Consider the following 23,388-nt stretch of genomic DNA (forward strand, 5'->3'; position numbering starts at 1 on the left):
CCAAGTGAAGTCCAGGACCTCTGTCTCAAGGCTGGTGCCCTGTCCCAACATCTGTTTCTTTTCACAAGAGGCTGGAAGAAGATTTAGAGAAGTCACCTTCTGCTTTCCATTTTGGTCATTCTTAAGATACATCTTGGCAACTGCTCTGTACAAGTAAACATGAACTATGAATCAACCAAAATTACTAAAAAGCACTGTCAGTGTACCAGTATTCCTTTAGAGATTGACTTGCAGATAAAAACTGTGCCTTGCACATGTCGCATTATGCAAGGGATCATTGGATTCTGCTACAAGGCGCACAGGTAGTAAAACACTAAAAAACTGCTAATCAGAAATAGTGAACAGTTTTAAAGGAGCACAAATATGCTTCCATTAAATATTCATTGAAAAAGCTTGAATAATGAAAACAATGCTTAAAACAGAAGACTGTTAGTAGATCATTAATTAAGAAAACAGTAAATTGGTCCTTAATTGTTTGCTATGGATAGTTAGACCATTTAATAAGAAGTATCATCTTCCAGGCAAATGGCAGATAGCTAGTAAATAGGTTTTTCCTGGGAATTCGCTAGAGGGGAGAGCATCTCTCCACACATCTAAGTTTTAGTCACTTATCATTTTGAAGTCAATTCAGAGCTTCTGGCAGTTTATGTAATCTTAAGCTACTCTTCTCACCTTTGTTGCAGAATTCTCAATCATGTTGAGTCCTTTTTAGTTAACATCAGTTCTTATTTCATTAAGAAGGAGATACAATTTTAGTAACAAGGTGTGCCTTTGGCTTTGAGTTAACATCTTGAGAGCAGGTAGGTTTTGTACCCGTCACAGATCAGATGCTTTTAAAACACTGCTGTTAAGAATCAGTTCAAGTAACATGTTTTTGGCTGTGACTTCTTGGGCACTTTTTCCCACAGTTTACAAGGCCAGAATTAATTCATGTGTCCTGTCCTGTGTCCCCAAGAGAGAAGTGCCTGGGGCATCTTGCAGGGCCCAGAGGTGGCACTGGAGCCTCCACGTGGTGCTGTTTTGGGAAATGGACCAAGTCACCCCTGGTGGCTGATTCTTGCCACACTTGAGTGCTGTTTGCCAGAGGATCTGGCAGACCATTCTAGGAAACTACATCCCCCTCTCTGTTTTTCCATCTTGTTCAATAGTTTGGCAGGAGAAATAAGGTATAGAGTGGCGAAACCTAAGGATTTAGGAAAGCATATGCTTCCTGTCATGCTCTGTAGGACCAGATTCTGGGATCATGTTGGCTTTATCCTGGTCTGATTCCAATTATTGCCATGCACTTAACATTAACTATACTCCAGCTAAATGTGAATTAGGTTCTCCTTAAGCCTTACACATTTATCTAGTGAATAGTAAACAGGATTAGTAGAAGACAACTAATAAACCAACAATAATAATATGTTAGCTGTCTTCTCCCTGCAGCCATCTTATTTCCTGCTGCCTTTCCTATGGGATTACAGGTATTCATCAACATCGTCAGATACTGTCCTGGTATGTTCCTACAGGGATTCCCTCCGAGTTCACTGCAACTTGCTCACGTCTCTCTCTGGTTTACTACAGTATATTCCTGAGTTAGGAGAGTGCAAAGAAATTATCTACAGGAGTAAAAAGGAGAGGAGAGGTGTTTTGTCCTGAGGGGTTGTTTTGGTTTTTTAAATAGGTGAGAAAGGACTATGACAAAAATCCTGCTCTAGCTCGTGAATGCAATCCAACACCTGAATAACTAAAACCAGATTTTGGCCCAATTACTAGAAAGTAATTCTTCTCCTGTCTTTATGACCTGTACTGCTGTTAATAGGAAGCTTCAACTTCATAAAAAGGAATAAAATTCAGCCCTAACTCAAAACTCAGTTGATAAGGGGAAATGTTTTAACTTTAAAAAATACACACCCCATTCACTGAACCTTTGAGACCTGCAAATGTTTAAAAAGAAAAAAAAAAAAAAAACAAACCTGCAGCAGCTGCAATTTGAAAAACAACACCGACGCTAAAAATAAGTAATTTTTACTCTTAAGTACCTCATAGCTTATTTGCAGATAGTTGTACACTCTGAGAAGAAGAAAAAAAATTTGTAATAGGCCCTAGGTCAGCTGCATTGATTTAATGCATTACTTAGGCTGCCAGAGCAGAGGTAGAATCTCCTCGCACTGCATTAGGAGCGCCTCAAGCCTCCGTGACTCCTTTTGATCAAATCTCTGTGAAAGATGAGTGTCATGCCCTCTTCAAGCCAGCTGTGAGGGGACTGCCCTGCGACTGGAGGAGCGCGCTGGAGCACAGCACTCCGGGGCAGCGAGGTGAGAGCTGGCTGCAGAGGTGAGAGGCAGACACAACTTCGTACTGTAGGTCTGGAGAACACCAAGGGGGAGGATCTTATTTCACTCCCCTGTGCACAGCCTGAGCATACATCAGACCTTGAGGTGCTCAGAGTCAGACAAGAGTAAAGAGGCGTGTGATGGTTCTTCTGCCTTAGTACTTGTACAGGCAGGAGTGTTTCCAGTACTTCTTTGTACAACTCACTGAGGGAATGGGAAACTGTTTTATAGCTCTGGAAACATAAGCACAGTAAGAATGTCTGAGGTAAGGAAAGTTCTTTGCAGTTCTATGTGAATGTATGTTTTTACTGTGCAACTTTTACTTGTGGCTATGCACTGTGGAGATATAAAAAATGTTGCAATGGTATTGTTTTGGGTAATGAACAATGGAGATGAGAGCTGTAGGGAGCTGTGCTCTCCATTTCTTAATTATGAAAAGATACTGTAAAAGTAGAAAACTAGTTTCTGTAAAAAATCTGTTTTTTCTTTCTGCTGTGCACTGTAAACAACTGTGTGACTTTCCTGTTCTACAGTAAGTAATGCAGAATTGCAGGCTGATTATAGTAAACAGAGCCATCACTAGTGTGATTGTTTTCCAATTGAAGTATGAGCATGTAAATCATAAATACTTGACAATGTTTAATTGTACAAGTCCTCGATATACATTAATAGCAGTAAAATCTGTGATTTGTGACTCAGATGTGTTTTGAGTCAAGTGCTTTAACCAGATACATTATCATTATCATAATGTATAAATGCACTAGAGAACAGACAACAATGTGATTTCACTACGAAGTTCTTTGGAAATTACCACTAAAGTGGAGTGTAATGTATACACTTTATATACAATTTATTTTTTGCTATTTAGCACCCAGAAAATAAGGCCAGCAATTCTTTTCTTAGGATTAATCTGTTTGTAAGGGGGGGGGGAGGGGGCATGGGGGGGCAGAGGTGGGTGGGTTTAAGTGTGTGTGTAGGGGGGGTCTGGGTTTTTAAATATATTGTGCTAATTAACTGTCTAGTATTGTGATGCATTTAACTTATTTATTTGGATTTTTTTCATCCCATAGAAAAATAAACGTGGTTTAATTGTCAGCTCATACATAATGAGGTTTTGTTAGATGTGTTTAAGATACAGCATTTTACTTTCTGGTTTATTAATTGGTCAAATACTTCCAGTCCTCTGTGTAACGAATTCTTGGTTTAAAAATGAGGAGAGGGCAGATCAGCAGCCCAGGGGAGGACTACTGATATACACAGGCTGTAGTTTATCCTTCTGTAAAATCCTACGGATAAAAAGTGACATTATTTTTTTCCTTTATCTTTTCTTTTTTTTTCTTTTTTTTCTTTTCTTTTTAGATATTTTTCAGTTTGAATAACCTGGGAGCCAGGCAACATTCTGGTATTTTGGGGATGTGGGAGAGAGAAAATAAAATAGACTAGTTTTGTTTTAATTTAAAACAAACCATTGTTTGAAAGGCATTTAACAGTCAATTTTCACATCTGATCTGAAGTTGGATTTTATTGTGCTTATTTAGTTGAGATTGTTGTTCAAGCAATTCCATATAAATTTTTGTAATTCATGTAACTACTTGGCTTCTTGAACCTCGGGAGCTGATTGTTTGTCTTATCTTTTGGTGAGCTAACTCTGCGTTATGTTGCAAAACCTTGGGGCATGTTGTGTTTCTTCGTGTTCCTGCAGTCTGCAAGTGAAGTCAGCTTCATTAGTTTCATGATGGCACATCAGTACACATGGCTGGTGTTGCCGCTTCCTTCCAGCTACTCCCGGAGCATGATCTGGGCTGCCTTGGTTTGGATAAGCTTGTAAGGATTTGTCAGCCAGATGTGACAAGATTGTCAAGAGGCAAGTAAAGAAGGAGATCTGATATTAATCAGTGCATAGCTTGGAGCCAAACTTTCTCAAATGCAGTGTAGTAACATGTTCTTCTCATTTACTGCTTCTCTTTGTGGCTATAGAACTGCCACTGTCTGAGTTTGACGGTTAAAAGGGATGCCAGCTAATAGTCTTTAATTTTAAGGATACAATTCTAGGTGGGAAAAGATCATGTGCTTCTATTTTTAACATCCTTTTGGAAAATAAGTTCAGTTTGTTGTAAGATATGCAAGTGTTGTGTTAGACAAGAGTCTCTGTTTCTGTCCTTTGGTTTTAAAACAGTGGAATTGTGGCTCAGCTCTCAGTGCTGGAGGATTGGGAGGTGGGGGAGCCTCACTCCACTCCAGGTCATGGGGCAAAATGGGTCCACCATTATTTTAACTACTAACAACAGTGCGTGTAGGTTTGCTTTGTTCTAGTGATTACAATATACGCTGAAGAATACCTTTCTAATTGCTCCTTTTACAGAAAAGGGAAAAATACGGACTTTTGGAGAACGTATCACTAGATTATTTAGCATTATGTGTATAGTGCTGATAGTGGGGTTTTTTAATAATCAGTATAATTGTGCAATTCTGTTTGAATTAAGCACTAGAATTTTGAGCAGTTTGCGACTTAATCAGGCTTTTAACAATAAGTGAACGCATAAAAAATAATCTTACGGAAAATACATTTTTGATATACTTAGTATATATATGGATTTTTGCTTGATTGATTTCTTAGAAGTAGTTATTCTGATTATTCTTTGAACTACTGAACCATCAACAACCTATTCAGAACCCTAAGAGTAATGGTATCTGCAAACATATCCAAACATTTGGGAGAGCTGAATCTTCACAGAAATAGGAAAAAATATTACAAATATTGGGTCACTTCATGGGCTTTTACTTGAACTTCTGCCTGCTGAGGCTGCGGTGAGGTTTGGTCTTTTGATACCAAATGTCTTGACTTCTAGCTCCTGTGTCTGTTCGTGATACTGTTAAAAGATCTGTTCCTACACATTGAGCATGTCATTCCATTTCCAATCCAACAAGCCAGTGAATTATTTGGTTTGCAGTAATAAAGACTTCATTACAATGATGCTAAATAAAAAACAGAAAAGTTCTTGTTTTATTTTAGATTACAGCTTTTGTTACGGATACGTGTTCTAAAAGCATTTTGGGATGATTTGGCATTTAGTAAACATTTTTCATGCAGATTTGAGTTTAGGTATGGATCTTGAATTCATTATTCTGTAAAATATCTACCAAAAGTAAGGAAGAAAAATTGGTTTTGCCCTCTGGGTCATCTTCTGTCCTTTCTGGCTTCAGTGGTATAGGAGCTCTCACAGTTCCTGTGTGCTGGAAGCCAGCAGGTTTTGTCCTAGCAGATGCTACAGTTGAAGTTTTACAGCAAGTGTCATTGCTTGTCTTCTTTTTAGTTTTTATTTCTTATTATTTTGTTGCTCAAATTAAAAAAATCCTAGAGATTGAAATTTCAGTATTCAGTATTTTTGAATATATTAAAAAATATTGGCAGAATGAGGAAAATGACTTCAGTTATTTTAGTATGAAGAACGATATTTCATTCCACACTTTAAAACCATTATAGAATTTAAACAAAGAGGAAAAAAAATAGAAAAAAAGAAAAATGCTACTTTTTTACTTCAAATTTCAAATATAGATCATCAGTGAGAAATAGGTATTTTTTCGTGTGAGAGGAGCTGATGTCTGAATGCCAGGTGAAAATTTCCTTACCTGTGTTCAGTAAAAAAGAATACTGGATTTTAAATTGTGAAATTACCAATGGAGCTACACTGTTGCATAAAATATTGCATAACTGTAGCACCATAGATAGTATCGTGTGCATATGTACAAATAGTGTTTGGGTTTAAAACTTATGAAATTGCATTAAATGCAATTGTGTAACACTAAATATTTCAAAGAGCTGTTATTTCACTTTTATTCTTCAATCCATGTCTTCACTCCGTAACAGAAAAAAAGGAAGAGATTTTAAGCATGTATATTTTATGGCTTTGAGACTTAAGCAGCGGTGCGAGGAGCTGAAAAATTTAGGATTGTCTTTAAAACATTATCTCATCCACATTGCACACATGCACTATTATATAAAATAGGTAAAGAGTTAAAGACATATTTTAAAGGCCGTGCAATTGATATATTCTAATATTCCTCCTTTCTCTGATACTTGTGCATTTGTGATTATAAAACTTATTTCTTGCTAGCATTGGGCTTGGAGTTAAATATTTAATTCAACTGCAGTTCATGGATAGATCTGTAGCTTCAGCATTTAGTGTAGCATGCTTAGCATATCAGTATGGATAAGTAGTATGTAACAATTTATTTGTTAGATTAAGTAGCATCTAGTACTTTATCACATAAAATTTCACACCATTTCTGTCCAGTGACTTATTTTACACCTAAAGTCTGACCAGTTTTTCTCATTAATATGCAGCAATATGTCACTCATTTTTGAAATGCACTAATAAGAATTATTTTTCCTGTATTCCTGTATTTTTCCTTATTAAAAAGGGACATTTCTTTAATATCTTGTGATAAATGCACTGCTTAATACCAGCAAAATGTTTCTGACCTATGCAGGCTAGGGCAGTTATGCTGTGGGAACTGTAGCATCGCAGTCTGTTTCAGAATCAAAAGTAAATAACAGCTCTAAGATAATGATAATGTGATGTTTTTCCTTCCTCAATTTGTATTTCTTGTTTTCATTTCCAAACCAAACCGTAAAAGAGGCTGTGCCTTTGTCCCTGAGGTGGACCGAGCTGTCTGTCAGCACTTACCTGTTGTTAACAAGTGAGATTAATTGCAGCATAAGCCAGTCTATCGACAGCCACGCTGCTGAATGGCAAAATGAAGTTTTACTGTCCAGTGCTTTTTGTTTAGAGCAGCACTCGAGTGTGTGCTCACACTCACACACACTCACACATACACACACACATTCTTCTCTCTTTATAATTATTTTGACAGTGCCATTAACAAGAGTTGCCCTGAGGGGCCCTGTAGGGTAAGTGACATGCATGAGGAGTGATTTTCATCCCACAAGTTATGCTGTGATTAAAGTTTGGCCTTGTAGCGTGGCTGCCTTTCTCAGAAATAGCTCCTTGTGCTTCCTTCACCCGCTGCAGTGCCCGAGACTGCCCCGAGCTCCTCTCCCCAGAGCTGCCATGGGGCCCAAACTGGCTCTGATTGTGAGGCTGCAATTAGCTCAGTCTCTTCTCTCAGCTCCTCACCCCTAGAACTCTTCTCACCCAGAAAAACTTTTCAGTGAAGTGCTAACATGGAGACTGTCTTTTAAATCCACAAGAAAGGTTGATTTGACGGAGTGGTGCCATCCTGTGAAGGCATTACCTAATTTCACTTCTATCTTACTGGGCATATTCACTCTCCTTATGTTTTTGTCTGTTTTTGAGGACGTTTTAGTCGATTTTTATAAGGAGAATTCTCAACTGAAGGTGTTCAGTTGCCCGCACAAGAGAGAGATTTAGTCACATTCTAGGCCAAAATTAGTTTTGTTCAGCCCCACTGTGGGAGAGGGTAATGGGGTAACGCAACTTGCTGCAGGCTCTGCGTTTTAAATATCCTGATTATGTGTATTCTTAGGCTGTGGATGTTTAAAAGGAGGTCAGGTTTTGGTATCTGACCCCAAATAAACAGTATGGATATATACATAAGGATCCAGATAATTAATGGGTTGTATTCCATCAGCTTATCTAGAAAATGTATTCAACTCGTGGCCTTTATGTACTTCTAGAAGAAAAATCATAACATAATTCTCCCACAGAACGGGGTAAGTGGGAGTTGAGTGGTAGCTGCACCAGCCAAAATTTTCAGTAGAATAGGTGTTAAGTTCAATTTCTAAATCCCTGGTTGGCCTCTGAAACAAAAGCTTTTTGTCTGGACTCTTCAAAGGTTCTTGCACCTCCTAAATTTGGTAGGAGTAGATGGTTGGTGTGAATGAAAACCAGCCAGATTACCGAGCCATTGTCAGTTTAGGAACTGAGCTGTGAGCGTAACTTTGTGTTTAGTAGCATGTAAAAAGCAAATCGTGGCCCACCTCCACCTTTCCCATCTGTCTCCTAATCGGTCTCTTAAGCAGGGGACAATAATTTTGTTAAATTATTTTACTAATAAGAAATTTGTCATACGAATCATCTCAGGCCAGCATTTTTAATGTGTCTGAATGGAGAAGGTTGGAGCTGTTTGGTCAGCTGTTTACTCTGTTACATGTGTGTGCAACTTTACTTAATTAAGAACTCAAAATACAAAAGATACCAGATATGTTTTCTGGATACAACAAGCTGCAAAGCTGGTTTGCTTTTTAGGAAAGTTGTTTGTTGTTACTTATGTTTATTAAATAACTATTAATAGCAGCTGTTACTTTGTAAGAAGCAGGTTTTTCGATATAAGACTGTGCAAATAATATGTGCATTCAGCCTAATATAATTAGAAATCTTATAAAGACATTTTTCATATTTTAATAATCTTGTGTATCTATTTTAAATATTTCTAAGTTTTAGTATAGAAATAATAGAACTTGCAGCAACCAAGTGTAGTAGAGTAGGTGGAAATGTACTTGAGTGGAAATCCCTTTGTCTTGGGGGCTCAGACTGTGAAAGGCAGGCTGTGTTTTGTGCTGTGGTGGTGGGGATATTTCCAGGGCCTTCAACATGTGACAGAAGGAACCACCTCAGTGCTGAGCTGAACATGTGCAAGGTGTAGCATGGGCGAGGTCTTTGTGCAGAGAAACTCTCCGTGGGCCCTCGCTGTCAGACCTGTGCACATCAGTGCACTGCAGTGCACTGTTCCTCCCTTCTCCCATTCCCTGTGTGACTTCCCAGCTCCACTTCCAGGCAGCAAAGGGCTTCCAAATTCTGTCCATCCTCCAGGCATCTTGTTGCCTCTTTGAAGTGAGCATGTCAGGAAGAAGGAAATGGCCCAGAGCCTTTCCTTGAAGATGCTGCAGGGGCCCTGCTAATGGTCTCCACAGGCAGATGGGATTCAGTCTTACTAAGCTGGGAGTACATAGAAACTTTCAAGGGACAATTGGAGGTACAAGGTTCTTAATATAACAGATTTAGTACCAACATGCATTTCATGCCCAGTTGTTGGGCTATGTCTTCAACAAGTACTTACACCACCCAGAGCAGCCCATCACATTTGGGGATTGTGGAACAAGCTGACATTTATTTTAGTTCCAGTAAACTACAGAGAGCTTCACAGTGTATCAAAAATTGAAGTCAGTCTTCAGGAAGAACAGACCCAGGGGCTAAATATGCACTATAGAGTGGACAGTGGGGATACAGATACATGTGGGATGGGTAAAACTCAAGATACTAGTCTGATGTGGGTACGCTGGATTGTGATACAGTGAAAGCAAGGTGAACAAAATGTAAATTAAGATTTTTTTTTTTAATCATGACAAAACTGACAGAGAGTGCTATTTATCAGCAGAATATATCCCAAGGGAAAGTGGCAAAAGTTGCCTGACAAACAATGGACAAAGCAAAGCTTTGCTCATTGTATCATGTAGAAAAGGATGGCACTGAGAGAGATGCTTATGATGTGGGGTTTTTGATTTGTCTCTGCTTTCAATGGCTGTGCAAAGGATTCAAACACAGAAGTAATGAAATGTAACTCAGTGAGGAAAAAGGAACTTACTTTAACTCTGCAAGCACAAGAAACCTGGTGGATTATAATAAATACAAGAAAGAAATAAAATAGACCAGAAGGACAACTTCACACTCATTTATAGTTTCTGCTCTCTGTGAAAGGTGCACACAGATTTGGATTTGGCCTTTGACTTAGCCGTGGCTGTACTTTTAATTTAAGTGATGGTAAAGGTTTCTATCCCTTTACTTCCCTTGCAAATATTTTACAAGCAGCAAGCAAGAAAATACTTCAAAATAACCAGACATATGTCCCATGTTTAATTTTATTTCTTCCCCCACTATAAATCATGCCTCTTCCTCCACAAGTGTCGTTGCTGTGGAGCCACTATGGGTTTATTCTTCAAATATGGGATATGTCCCATTTCTTTCCTATAGGATTAGTACTCACTGGAGATGTACCATGGTGTGTTACATATATTCAGTGGGATTACCACTGATGATGATATGGTGAAAGCAATATCTGCTATAGCTCATCTAATAAAAGTTTCTCTCGTGTATTTGTTTCATATAACTTCTATTCTTTCTTCAAACTTGCATTTTAAACTGATAGAAATTTCTAAGTACTGCCTGCAAAATATATTCATGTAACCAATGACACCATTTTGTCGGTAACCCTCACAACAGAACAGGAAAGCTCTCAAGCTCTTCATATGATGGCAGTAGCTTGAAAAAAAACCAGCAGTTTTTAAAGCAGGGAGAAACTTTGTGCAAAAAAGGCAAGGGTTTTTCTTAAATACCAGAAGGGGCCAGAAGTGAAGGTGCTGAGCTGTGCATTTTGGTTGTTAAATAGCACCAGGGTGATCTGGGACTTGCTCCTCCATGTTACTGGTGTCTGCACTTGCAGCCCTCGCTGCGTGCAGAGACCCAGAGCAGCTCTCCAGCATGAGCAGAGATCTCCAGCTCAGTCCTGACAAGGTCTTTAGTATTTCCTTGCTTCTTAATTTATTTCCCAAGCCAAAGTGCTGTCAAACCAGAACCCACTTAACACTGAATGAGATTGGATACACTTATAGTGCCCTTCTTGTCTTGCTGCTTTTTTTTAAAACCTGTTGTATGTTGCAAGTGAGCATAGGTCCCAGGAGATTTTCTCAAACCTCCTGGTGAAATGAAGCCTGATTGTATATCCAGAATCAGCATGAGTATGTCCCATTAGCCTGGGCTTTTCCTTAGCTGTGAGGCCTGTGAGTGGGTTGCAAAGAAACATTCAGTAACTTTTGAAGCATAATTGAAGCCACATCAATATCTGGCAAAAAAAAGGATGTGAGCAAGCATGACTTTCAGGCAGCAGATGTTAAGATTCAGTGATTAGTAGTTAGATGTTTTTCAGTGACCAGTTTAATGGTTAATGTCTGTCTTGTAATGAGGGATCATTTTTATTTAAAGTTCAGCATTCAGATTCCCACGGTCATGCTGGTAAATCCACAGAACATTTTGATCAGTCTTTTCAACTCTGTTTTCTAAAAGAATTAAGAAAGTGAGGATGATAATGGCTTAGGAAAGATCCATTTGTGAAGGAGAGAGTGACTGGAAAGCAATATAAAGATCTTTGATGATAGTATAAGATTTAGTTTTTTAGACCATCTGCCTTCTGTTTCTAGAAAATGAAATTAAATAATGATGTAAATGAAAGGATTGTACTTTAAAAAATTTCCACTCTAATTTCCTTCTACATTTCCAATCCTTTAATTATAATTTTCAAGCTTTGCATCTATGCAATACTGAAAGTTATTCCTTTGTTCTGCAGAATGAAATTGTGTGTACATTCTACTTGTTGGGAAAAATAAAGCTTATTAAAAGACTTGATATAATTACAGTACCTTAGAATAGGTGTATTAAAGCTAGTAGGATTAACGGGCAAAAGACATGGGTATTATTTTCATGAAGTTTTGCTAAATTTCTTTTCAATAAAGTCTGTTAATTTGAGAGATAATCAAAATGCGTCTTTTACAAATACCCTTTTAAGTTGAACTGTGACAATTTAAAATTGTGATTCACTGATTATTTCAGAAGTTTATTTTTCTCTGTTATATATACTCTATGACTATATGATATGTATTGTATTATACGTGTTGCTAGAAAAGCTTTAGGAGACACAGACTGTGACAAGCACAAATGAAGTGAAACGCTAAAAACCTGAAAAATCGGTTGTTTCTTCTTAGGGATTCTTTCAAGTCATTTTTTAAGTCAGCAACAGATCTCTGATTCAAGGGTGCACCTTTGATATGTTAGCAGGATGCAAGCTAACTCCTTCTAGTTTCCAGAAGCAATAATGTGACTTGAGAGAGGTTCAGTTCAATATTTAGAATAGAGGGGAAACTCTATTCCCTTTGTAGCAGCTGCTTTCATATATGTAAAACAAAATGCCCTCCTTTTACTTGTTCCTGGTTTGGCATGTGCAGCCTTCTACACATAGACAGGAAAGCAAAATAAACACATGAACCGTATAGAAGAAAGCTCTTACAGCAAGCTATGAAAAGCAAAATTTGGTGTGGTGTATCTTTCTTGTCAAGTACACAAATTAAATAGAAAAAATAGTTTTAAAGGTTAGTGGTTTGTGGAACATGTGCAAAGGAAAAGGAATGAAAAAAATGTTGAAATCTCAATTAACTTATCATCATGACAGCTTTTTTCATTGTGCAGATTTCTGTTACTTCTTGCAGAAAAAGGAAGTACTCTTTTGTAATTTTGTCTGAAGGGAATGTAAAAGATGCATTTACGGAATGTACTGTACCTTACTGAACCTAGCAGGGTTGCCTGTGGAAGGGCTTCAGTCCAGGCAAGTCACAGAATATTATGTATGCAGAGAGGCAGAAGACTCAAACTGCATTATTGTTTGATGTCTTGTGGTAGAAATGAATCCGCAGTCAACTACACCTTTTCTTCCCCTAACCTTTCCATAAGAAATTTATGGCTTTTTATTGTTAGATGGAAGTATTTTAGCATCTAAGTGAAAATATATCCTCCATTAAAATGAAGCAATTGACACTGCGTAGGTTATTGATGTGTATTTTATGACTTTATGGGGAGCACAGAGCTTTTCTCAAGAACACAGGATTTTGCAATGGCTCCTTTAAAAGATTAAAGGCAAAGTGATTCAGAGATTTCAAGAGCCCTGTTGCCACTTGTTCCAATTCTTCAAATGCAGGCAAACCTCAGCATCAAGTCACTGCAGTTTGGAGATGTGCATGTAAGGTAACTCCTGGATAAGCCAGATACTGAGATTTTAGAATCTCACTCCAAATCCATTACTGTGAAGCACTAGACATCCAAATGTCATGAACATGCTTGTTTATAGTAACCTTTTGTATGCAATCTCCTCTTCTACCCTGAGTCAACCAGATTCTTCAAGTCTAAAGAAATGCCCATTGCAAATCTCAGTGAAATTAACTTTCTGCCATGTACTTTTGAGTTTAAATGTTTCTTGCATCCATCTTTCTTAATAAGTTTTTGGACAATCAGGCTTTCTTGTATGTTTTCTGAAGTGCCAGTGTGGGAATGCCATGTTTCCTTTTTTCTTCAAATCTTATATTAATTTCCTATGGGTATTTTGAGGAGTAAAAAGTCCCCATTTTGCATAAAACCTTAGGAGATGGAACATTAATGTAAAAGCAGAAAAATGCCTGCGTTTTGCAACTGCATGATCTAACTCTTTTTCTTTATTATTCCAGTGAATACTTCCTGCACATCAATTTCTTTGCTTTCCCACCCTCAGTAAAGATTCTGTTTATGCAGGAACTGTTCTCAGTGCCAGATCCAAGCAGTGCAGAATCAGGGAGAAGCTTTGTGCTGTAGCAAATCCCTCTGGAGCTTTAACTAGGACCTCCAAGTTGTCTGTTTGCCTTCTCCAGCAGTTGGGCACATACAGGAGAAATCATATATTCCAGGAAGCGAGTTTGTATCACCCCATTGATTAGGGACATCTGAATACTAATTTGATTTGCATTATAGATGACCTTGGTGAGAGTACAGCAATGTACAAATTGAACTGTGTAACTGGTTGCTCTCTGTGTGCTCTATTTTGCTTTCAAGCATTTCCCTTACAAAATGCGGTTGTTTAGTCTTTGAAGAGTTGGAGTACTTTTTGGTGAACTGTGTTACTGAGGAGCATTAGTGAACTCCTGTGTCTTTGACAGAATACAGATATTCCACATGAATTCCGAGTGTGTAAGGCATGACATCTGTGCAGAGCTGATGCACTGCTCATTAGAACTTCCTATATTGCAGTATGGAGTTCCAGCAAAACTGCAAGAGAGGGGGTCTTTCATCTGGTCTTTCAAGGTCTTTCACCTTCCTGAGAAAGTGATCATACATGAGGATCATAGCTTAGATGAATTCATAATTTATAACAATAGTTATTATGAAGGTGCTTCTGCCTAAATGAATCCACAGTAGTGTTGCTATGTATATTGTTAAATATTCTCCTTCCATATTACTGTAGTGTTTCTGCTGGTGACTTGACTCTTCCAGCAGAGGTAGCCTTGTATAACTCAGGTTTTGCCTGGATTACTTACATTGCACGTTGACAGGTCTGTGCTGGTATGTTAACTCTGTCTTCATGTGGATTTTATGGGGGTACTGTAGATGTATAACCTGCACACTCTGAACAGTGTTTATATATTACCTATCATGCTTTCCATTGATCTCCAGGCTATCCGGTGCACTCTCGTGAACTGTAGTTGTCAGTGCTTCAAACCTGGAAAAATAAATCAGCGACAATGTGACCAGTGCCGGCATGGATGGGTAGCACATGGTAATATTTGTTTTTACAATCTATAGAAAACCATTTAGGATCCTCATAACTATTATATGCTTTTTATGTCACTCCTCAACCACCACCCCAATATTAGTTGCATTCCATTTTCTTTCTTGGGACTCAAGTTCATTTACATCTTGTGATTTTTATTTTCAGCCCTGAGCAAACTAAGGATTCCAAACCTCTACCCATCAAGCCAAGTAGAAATAGTTCAATCCAATGTTGTCTTTGATATCAGTAGCCTCATGTTGTACGGAACCCAAGCCATTCCCGTGCGCCTTAAAATTCTGCTCGATCGGCTTTTCAGTGTTCTGAAGCAGGAAGAGGTGATACAGATTCTCCATGCTCTGGATTGGACACTGCAGGATTACATACGTGGATATGTGCTACAGGTATTTAGAGGGGCTTTTAAAATAGAAATACGAGAGTTAAGTAGTTTTCTAGCTTTATCTTCTCAGTGGTTCACAATGTGTTAACAGTGTGGCACATCTGAAACGCACTAATAGACCTGTACGAGCTTAATGCCATAAAAGAAAGAGCAAATTTCTGGTGATTGCTCTCTTCTTTAGTGGGACTTAATTGAAATCTTCCTACTTGCCCAAAACTAACAAGAAAGGTAAGCAAAAAATAAAAATCAAAAATTACTGGTCATGTATCAAAGTAAAGGCTTTAGAATTGGTTCCAGTATTATTTAAACAGTGAGTTTGCTTTTATTATACAGCAGAATAATACATCAAGAAATAAACTTACCTTTATTTAAAACACCAGGGACAATATTCATCTTTGGTAGTGCTACCAACCTTACTGGAGTTGCAGCTAGAGTGTATTTGGCCCTATGTGCTTACGCTGATGTTAGTCCTTGCTGCTGTGGAAATTACCTTTTATGTAAAGTAACATTATGATCTTACATTATGACATGAATCAATATTTAATGGTCTTGATAATCTTGCTTTTTAGTGTTAGGATTAAAAATATGGAATCAATTACCTTGAACCTCTATCACATGAAAAATTTATAATGTTACGTTCTTCATCATCTTAGAAACTCTTACATGCACTGTGAAAAATCTCAGTAGGCCATCAGATACATGTTCTGTGATAAAATATTTATTGTAGTTATTGGGAAAAGTTAGGCATAGCTAGAGTTTGAAAGAACTCCAACACTAGTGTAATTACAGCTGTGCTCTGTGAAAACTGGCAATAGATCAATATAGGTTCATTTGTTCTCTGATCTTAGTTGCTTGGAAGATTATTAAGCTTGCAATGAAAGAATACTTGACTTAAATGAGAAGCTAAATCTTGGTCTGATTGCTCCATCTCTGCTGTCTGTGCTTATAGGATACTATCTGTTGTTTAAATAACGTGTCTTAATTTTTGTGGAAAAAAATAGTTTTTTGAGAAGTATTACTGTCAGTTCAGGAAGAATTAATATCACCCATGTGTTAAAATTTGGATGTAATTATCACGGAATTTTCATTCATCTCATTAAATGGAATGTTTTTCATTTTTTGCTAGAGAAGAAAGTCCAGTCCCTGAAAAAAAAGAGATATTTGAGGGGAGGTGTTTTTTGTTTGTCTTAACTAATGTTTAACTCATTTAAATATTTTTGTCTTTAGGATGCTTCAGGAAAGGTGCTAGATCACTGGAGCATAATGACCACTGAAGAAGAACTGGCTACTTTGCAGCAGTTTCTTCGCTTTGGAGAAACTAAGTCCATTGTAGAGTTAATGGCAATTCAAGAGAAAGAGGGGCAGTCGATCATAATACCACCACCAACTGCCAATTTGGATATTAGGGCATTCATTGAGAGCTGCAACCCACACAGTCCTAATTTTTCGGCTTCCTTGGACAAAATGAGTCCCACCAACATTCATCCCTTTGAGAATATTGTAAATAATATGGCTTTCATGCTGCCGTTTCAGTTTTTCAGTCCAGTGCCTCCACCTTTGATAGGTTCACCACCAGAAAGACATTTGATTGAGCAAGGTCAAGACCATGGCAACGAAACCAAACAAGATCTTCAGATACCATTTTCTGAAAGTAGTTTCTTAACTTCTAGTTCTGCACCATTTCAAGTTGAAAATGAGAGGAGCATAAATGGTCCAGATGTCACTAAAACAGAGGATGATGCCCTTTTAAGTGATTCCAGTTCACATAATACAGCAGCCAAGCTTGAAATGACAGCACTATCTCCAGAAAACAGAATGAAATCTGTTGAAAAAAATGCTGGGCCAAGGAAAGGGCGTGTCTTCTGCACTGCATGTGAAAAAACATTTTATGACAAAGGTACTTTGAAAATACATTACAATGCTGTTCATCTGAAGATAAAGCACAAATGCACCATTGAGGGCTGCAATATGGTGTTCAGCTCACTGCGTAGTCGAAATCGTCATAGTGCAAATCCTAACCCCAGACTCCACATGCCAATGAACAGAAATAACAGGGATAAAGATCTAAGAAATGGTTTGACCATTGCTGGACCTGGAGATAGTAAAAGGACAGAATTTGCAATTTTAACTCCGGATAGCAGAACTATTTCCAGCTATGCCAGCTCCTGTACAGATTCAAAAGGCCAGGCTGGATTTTCCAGTATTGGACATAACGGTGTCCTCTTTCCAAACCTGAAGACAGTACAGCCTGTTCTTCCTTTTTACCGTAGCCCAGTCACACCGGCTGAGCTTGCCAACACTCCAGGTACTCTTCCTTCTCTGCCTCTTGTTTCTTCCTCAATACCAGAGCAGCTTGTTTCCAATGAATTGCCATTTGACATGCTCCCCAAGAAGAAATCTCGTAAGTCCAGTATGCCCATTAAGATAGAGAAAGAAGCTGTTGAGACACCCCATGAAAGTAGCGATGTTGCCAGCTCTGAAGATGATTCACGTCTGCAGGGGGTAAGCGATGGAGAGCTTGAGACCTGTGAGCATAAGATAGAGAAGCGGGTGACCGACAGGGTGGAAAAGCACCCCCATTCAGGTAATTCATGGAAATCTCTCTCTGGGGTAGAGGGCCCAAAGTATTTTGAATCTGTCTTTGCGCCAAATAACAAATACATCGAGGAGATCTCTGAGAATGAAATGCAACACTGTGAGAAAGAGGTTAAACCAGAAGAAAACCAACCATTAAAAATAGTTTCCCATGAGATTATATATGAAGATCCAAAACACCAGCACAGTGATGTTATAAAACCAATGACTGAACCCCCCATGTATATTAAAGAGCAGTCAAAGCACAGGATTCCTAAAAATGACTGCCCTGAATTGCAACACCACTTGCTGACCGGGGGCTTTTTCAGCACTTTGTCAAACAGGGGTGCTGCCATTCCTTGTTTTGAAGACTCTAAAGATATGGATCATGTCAGTCAACATGCACTAGGGATTCAGAAGGAAGAAAGCCGCTTTCATTGCGACATCTGTAAGAAGACTTTTAAAAACCCTTACAGTGTAAAAATGCATTTCAAAAATGTACATCTCAAAGAAATGCATATTTGCACAGTTGAGGGCTGTAATGCTGCTTTCCCTTCTCGTAGAAGTCGAGACAGGTAAGAAAATTATAAACAAAATTGTATTTATTTTACCATCACAATGGAGCCTAATTTGAAATTAAAATGAGTGTTTGAGGAATGGAGCCTGCAAATATTTTCTGTGTATCCTCATATAACAGGTATGATAACTTATCAGAACGTTCTTGAAATGAAAATCCATTGAAAGAAACATTTCCTTTCCACTAGACTACAAGGTATTAAATAAAGCCATGAAAATTTCATAACTGATAAAGATTGCAGTAGTTGAAAGACTACTTTAGTACATAAAAGGAAAGCCATAAGGGTATGAATTCAGCAATTTTCCTGTAGATGCATGTGTAGGCTTACATGTTTAATATGTACTTCCATGTGTATTTTAGTGTATACAGTGTTTTTTAATGAAAAAGCAATGAGGTCAATTCAAAAAATCTTCACTTGCCCTTGTCCTTTCTTTACTCAAGGATTTGGAACAGGCTGGTGACAAAAAGCCCATAAGAAAAGCTAGATTAGTCTTTGTCAGCCCAAAATTAACATTATGCAGTGGTAGTCAAACTAACACTATCTGGTGTGTATCCACATCAGTAGTGCTTTTCTGTGAGATTAAATACTCATTTCTCAACTAAAGCATGAGCTTGATTCAGTTTAATGTTCATTTCAGTACTGTACTGCTGTAATTCATTTTATTTCAGCCTATTATGCACATAAACTGAGAAACAAGAGCTGAAGCTTTATTGTTGACCGTCAGTAATGTATCTGAAGTGATAACAAACGTATTCAAGTGCAACGAAGTGTTACAAGTCTGTAGCAGTGTTAGAGCAGCTTTTGGCTGCAGGAAGCATGCCTGGATAGTAGTTCAGAGTGACACGAGGTTTAGATTGTCTGTAATCTGCTAGGAGTGCTGGAGCCAGCTGATGCAATCCAGAGAGAGGATGAGCTGGTCTCTGAGGACTGGCCGCTGCATCTGAGATGCACAGATTCATCTGCTGCTGGCAGGGCTTCATCTGCTGCCTGCATCTTCCCAGATGTGAATTCCTCTCCACTGTAACTGTGATACGGGCCACAGGAAAGAAGGCCAGCAGTAAGATTTGCATTCACATGCCACAAATTCCTTCCCACACCAATATGTTGAGATAAGTTTTAACATAGGTGTTTTTGGAAGATGTGTTTAAAAAAAAGACAAGTGAGCTTGGAAGACATTTCACAAGCTTTGTACAAAAAAAAAAATATTTGGAACAATGTTGCAGAAGTTTCTAGACTTTAACATAGAGTGACTACAAGTGCTAAATATTTCTGTGCCTTTTTGAACAATTCGTGGTTCTGATTAAACCATGATGGGAAGGAGAAAGACAAATGTTTTGCCAGTATTAAAATAAACTCAGCCTTCTAGACAGAACCTGTAAGTTCCCAGTGAGCTGATTGATGATATTCAATGAGGAGCAGTGATTCTGTATGTTTTGGTGATTTTAAACTGAACCCAGAGATGCCCATTTGAAAACTGTGAGTTGCGTATAATTCAGTGTTCCTTTTTCAAGGAAACTCCTGTCAAGAAAAGGGTCTGTACTGACGTGTACAGCTGCATCCTGGACATGGGTACAGTACTTGAGATCATCAATGTTTTTGCAGGCTCAGGTGTCAATCCTTTCCTGCTTTGTCCATTGGGAAAGAATCTTGTTTCTTACCCACCTCAGTCCAGTCTCTGATCTCAGTTCTGTTTAGTCTGTCTCACACCTCTTTTAGGCTTAGCACTAGATCTAGCAGAGCAGACTGCTATCCCCAATGCAGGAGAGAATCTGAAACATTGATTGCTGTAGAGTTATTGCATAGAATCTGATATATGCCAGTGGAAGCAAGTTCAGAAACCCAGTCACATGTGTAAATTGTCCATGTGCACTCCCAGTGTGGCAGCTGGTCAAATCTGAAGTATACAATTCATGCATGCTACTTAATACTGATTTTCCTTTTCTTTGTTTATGATCATTATGAAAGAGCTGTTAAGTGAGGTGAAACACTTTCTTGCTAAGCTTGTCTTTGTTCTTCTAGACATAGTTCAAACCTAAATCTTCATCATAAGCTTCTGACTAAAGATACACTGGAATTCAACAACCATTTCAATGCAACATACCTCTTGAAAGACATGGCTAAGGAGTTCTGCCAAGATGTCTCTTTAAAACAACACGTTGGACATACTTCTGTAATCTTCAAAGGGATGAACAGAACAGGCACCTATGTTTTTCCAATGAGCAAAATTGCAGAACCCTGTTCTGAGAGTTATGGATACGATCCATTAAATGATGGAGCTGTTCTGGATCTAAGCACTACTTCCAGCGTTAAATCTGAGAGCAGTGCTCATTCTTCTTGGGATTCTGATGGAGGAAGTGAAATATGCACCATGCCCTTGGATGATAGTGATGAAAGCTGTGAAGGACCCAGCCTAATGCCCAATGATGAACTCTACCAAGACTGTACTTTAATTGAGAAAGCAAATCAAAACTTCATAAATTTACCTTCCAGTTTGCCAATAACTTGTCATATATGTCAAAAAACATACAGTAATAAAGGAACTTTCAGGGCTCATTACAAAACTGTGCATCTCCGCCAGCTCCACAAATGCAAAGTCCCAGGTTGCAACACAATGTTTTCATCTGTTCGCAGTCGGAACAGGCACAGTCAAAACCCCAATCTGCACAAAAGTCTGGCTGGGTCACCAACTAGCTTACAGTAAGATCAGACTGATCTTAATTTATTTCTACTAAGAATTAATCATTTCAATTAAGGAATGTGTTAACATTAGTTTTATTTAAGCTCATTTGACTTCTAGCTCAACAACCACAGTCAAATTCTTTTCTCCTGTGTGTGCTCTCCAGTTTCAGTTAGCAAAGCTTGGTGCTGTAGTTTTTGTGCAATTGTTTGGTTTGATGTTGAACAGCTAAAACTTCTGAAAGGAACAGAAAACATCTTAGAAGTGGTGGAAATATGGAGACATTAACTAAAATGTTTCTGATACTTGTGAAGTAGTACTTGCCACAGTAGGAGCTTCAAATGAGAATCATCATTGCTTATGTTTACATGTTAAATGGGTTATTGTGTTGTGTAAGAAATGAGTAATGGTTGGGGTGAGTTTCCTCTGGTTGAGCTGAGAATTTGGAGGCTATCATTTCTTTCTTCTTAGTCTGAAGCTGACTTGCAGTAGTAGAACAGAATATATGTAATTAACTATATCCCAAAATCTAAAAGAGAAAATACAAATTTGGGAAAGCTGCATACAGTCCAAATCTTCTGAAAATCCTGCAGTCCTCACTGTTTAAGTTTGCATTTCACTTCAGTAAAGATTACAGTATTTTGGTTTTTGTGGAATTTAATACCATTTGCTTTGGAGCAAAAGGGGCTACTTAACTTGTTGGCAAAATAGCCTGAAAAAATCTGAGACATTCTGGTAAATTGTAGTGGTAGAAAAAATAAATAGGTTAAGCTAAAATTTCTAAACTACAGCAAATGCATCCATAAAATAGGAGAGAAAATAAGCCCTTCAATTTAAAATGCACTTTTTGAGTTCTACTTTCAGGAAGAGAAAAGTTTAAAAATAAGGGAAAAAAAAAAAAAAGAGGAAAAAATCCCATGCCAAATATCCAAACTGCTTAGAAGTTTGAGGGTGCAATTCTACGCCTCTGAGAGAAAGAGATAAAATGGATGCATTAGACAGATACACCTTTTATGATGCAGCATTTACTTTCTCTTACAGTGGGGGATAAAATGTGTCGATTTCTGTAACAATAGAAGAATGGTTATTCTCATTCACTTCTCTTTTTTTATAAGAACGTTGTTCAATATCTGTTGAAATGTTTCGTATCTTTGTAGTTGCCCCTGTAATTAACAGTATTCTGCATTACGTTCTCTGCACTTAAGAAGACTGGCCTTGCATTGTATTTAAAAACACTTTAATATTTAATTTGTAGTCACATCATAGAAATGCTATGCGTATACTTGTGCCCTCTTTCAATCACTTGCAAAGAGGAAAAGAAATAAGAAAGCAAGTCTTACAGTCCCTTTTTTACTTTATTCCACCAGTGGGAATCTGTTGATCAATTCTAGTATGCAAGCATGACATTGACAGCACAATCTGTACATATTATACCAAAGTGCTTACAGTATTTGTGGTTTCTAGAACGAGTCTAGTTTTCCAGTATAACTGGATCTTAGTCTTTATTCATTTTTGTGACTGAATAAAAATAGACTAAAATTCAGGATTTCAAATGTATGTAGAAAGAATAGTACAATGCTATTGCCATATGTCTTGATGTTTAACTTATTCTAAAAAATCCTATGGTATTGTAACCATTTCATATTGTATAAAAGAAACAATGTGGACTGAATATTTCACCAATTCTTTTGAAAACTGGTTTGTGTGTGAGTATGGGTTATGCAAGGAAAAAACATGACACAGTTGTAAATGTTTATGCTCACTAGAAATGGTTTCCATGCATTGTGTAAAGTAATCTTCTATTTTTTTAATTTACTGTAGGTTTATGTGATATTTAAAATAATCCATTTGTGCTTGAAGCCGTCAGGAAAAAATACTAGTGTGCAGAAAATTGTGCCATTGCTTTGAGGTTTTGTGTTCTGGGGGAATTGGTGTTTTGGTTTTTTGGGGGGAGTAGGGTGGTGTTTTTTTGTTGAGATTTTTTATTGGTTTTTTCTTTGGATTTTTAATAGAAACTCCTATCAGTGGGGGTTATAGTTTAAAAGCTAAGGGCACAATCACAGGAGACGCAATTGCTCCAAGCCTTTTGATAGTATAAATCAATTATTTGTTATCCAGCTATTTCAAGCTCTTTTTTTTTATACATATATATATAAATATAAACCTCTTTGTTTAATCATTAACTGTTTTTTTGAAACAAAATGTGATGTAAACAAATGTTGTCATGCCCATTTATTTCGTTTTCACTGTGTCAAAAAAAAAAGAAACACATTTGTATACCCTAATAATTTTGTATGTGTTAATAAAAACTAATAATAATGCCTCTGGTTGATTCAGAAAAGTAGGCTTTTTTGCTTGAAAATACTGCTGTTCTTTATTTTTATTTAAAAAAACCCAGCAATTTCTGAGAACACAGTCTGTAGAGAGCACTGGTTTGACAATGGTACTAACTTATTCCATAATAAGGAAGTGTCATTGTTTTAATGAGCCATTAGAAGTAATGTAATAAATGTTGTCAGATAT

General features: G+C 37.7%; 1 protein-coding gene across 1 annotated transcript; it reads left to right on the forward strand.

Annotated features, from left to right (window-relative positions):
- The first annotated feature begins 579 nt into the window (after positions 1-579).
- Positions 580-23,184, forward strand: BNC1 (basonuclin zinc finger protein 1). Its single transcript, XM_063412787.1, has 5 exons — positions 580-2,583; positions 14,543-14,645; positions 14,805-15,040; positions 16,264-18,185; positions 20,208-23,184. Exons 1-5 carry the CDS (start codon positions 2,575-2,577, stop codon positions 20,887-20,889), a joined length of 2,952 nt encoding a protein of 983 aa, XP_063268857.1. The 5' UTR covers positions 580-2,574; the 3' UTR covers positions 20,890-23,184.
- The last annotated feature ends 204 nt before the right edge of the window (positions 23,185-23,388 follow it).

The sequence above is a fragment of the Prinia subflava genome, chromosome 15 (genome assembly GCF_021018805.1).
Source record: "Prinia subflava isolate CZ2003 ecotype Zambia chromosome 15, Cam_Psub_1.2, whole genome shotgun sequence".
Lineage (NCBI taxonomy): Eukaryota > Metazoa > Chordata > Aves > Passeriformes > Cisticolidae > Prinia > Prinia subflava.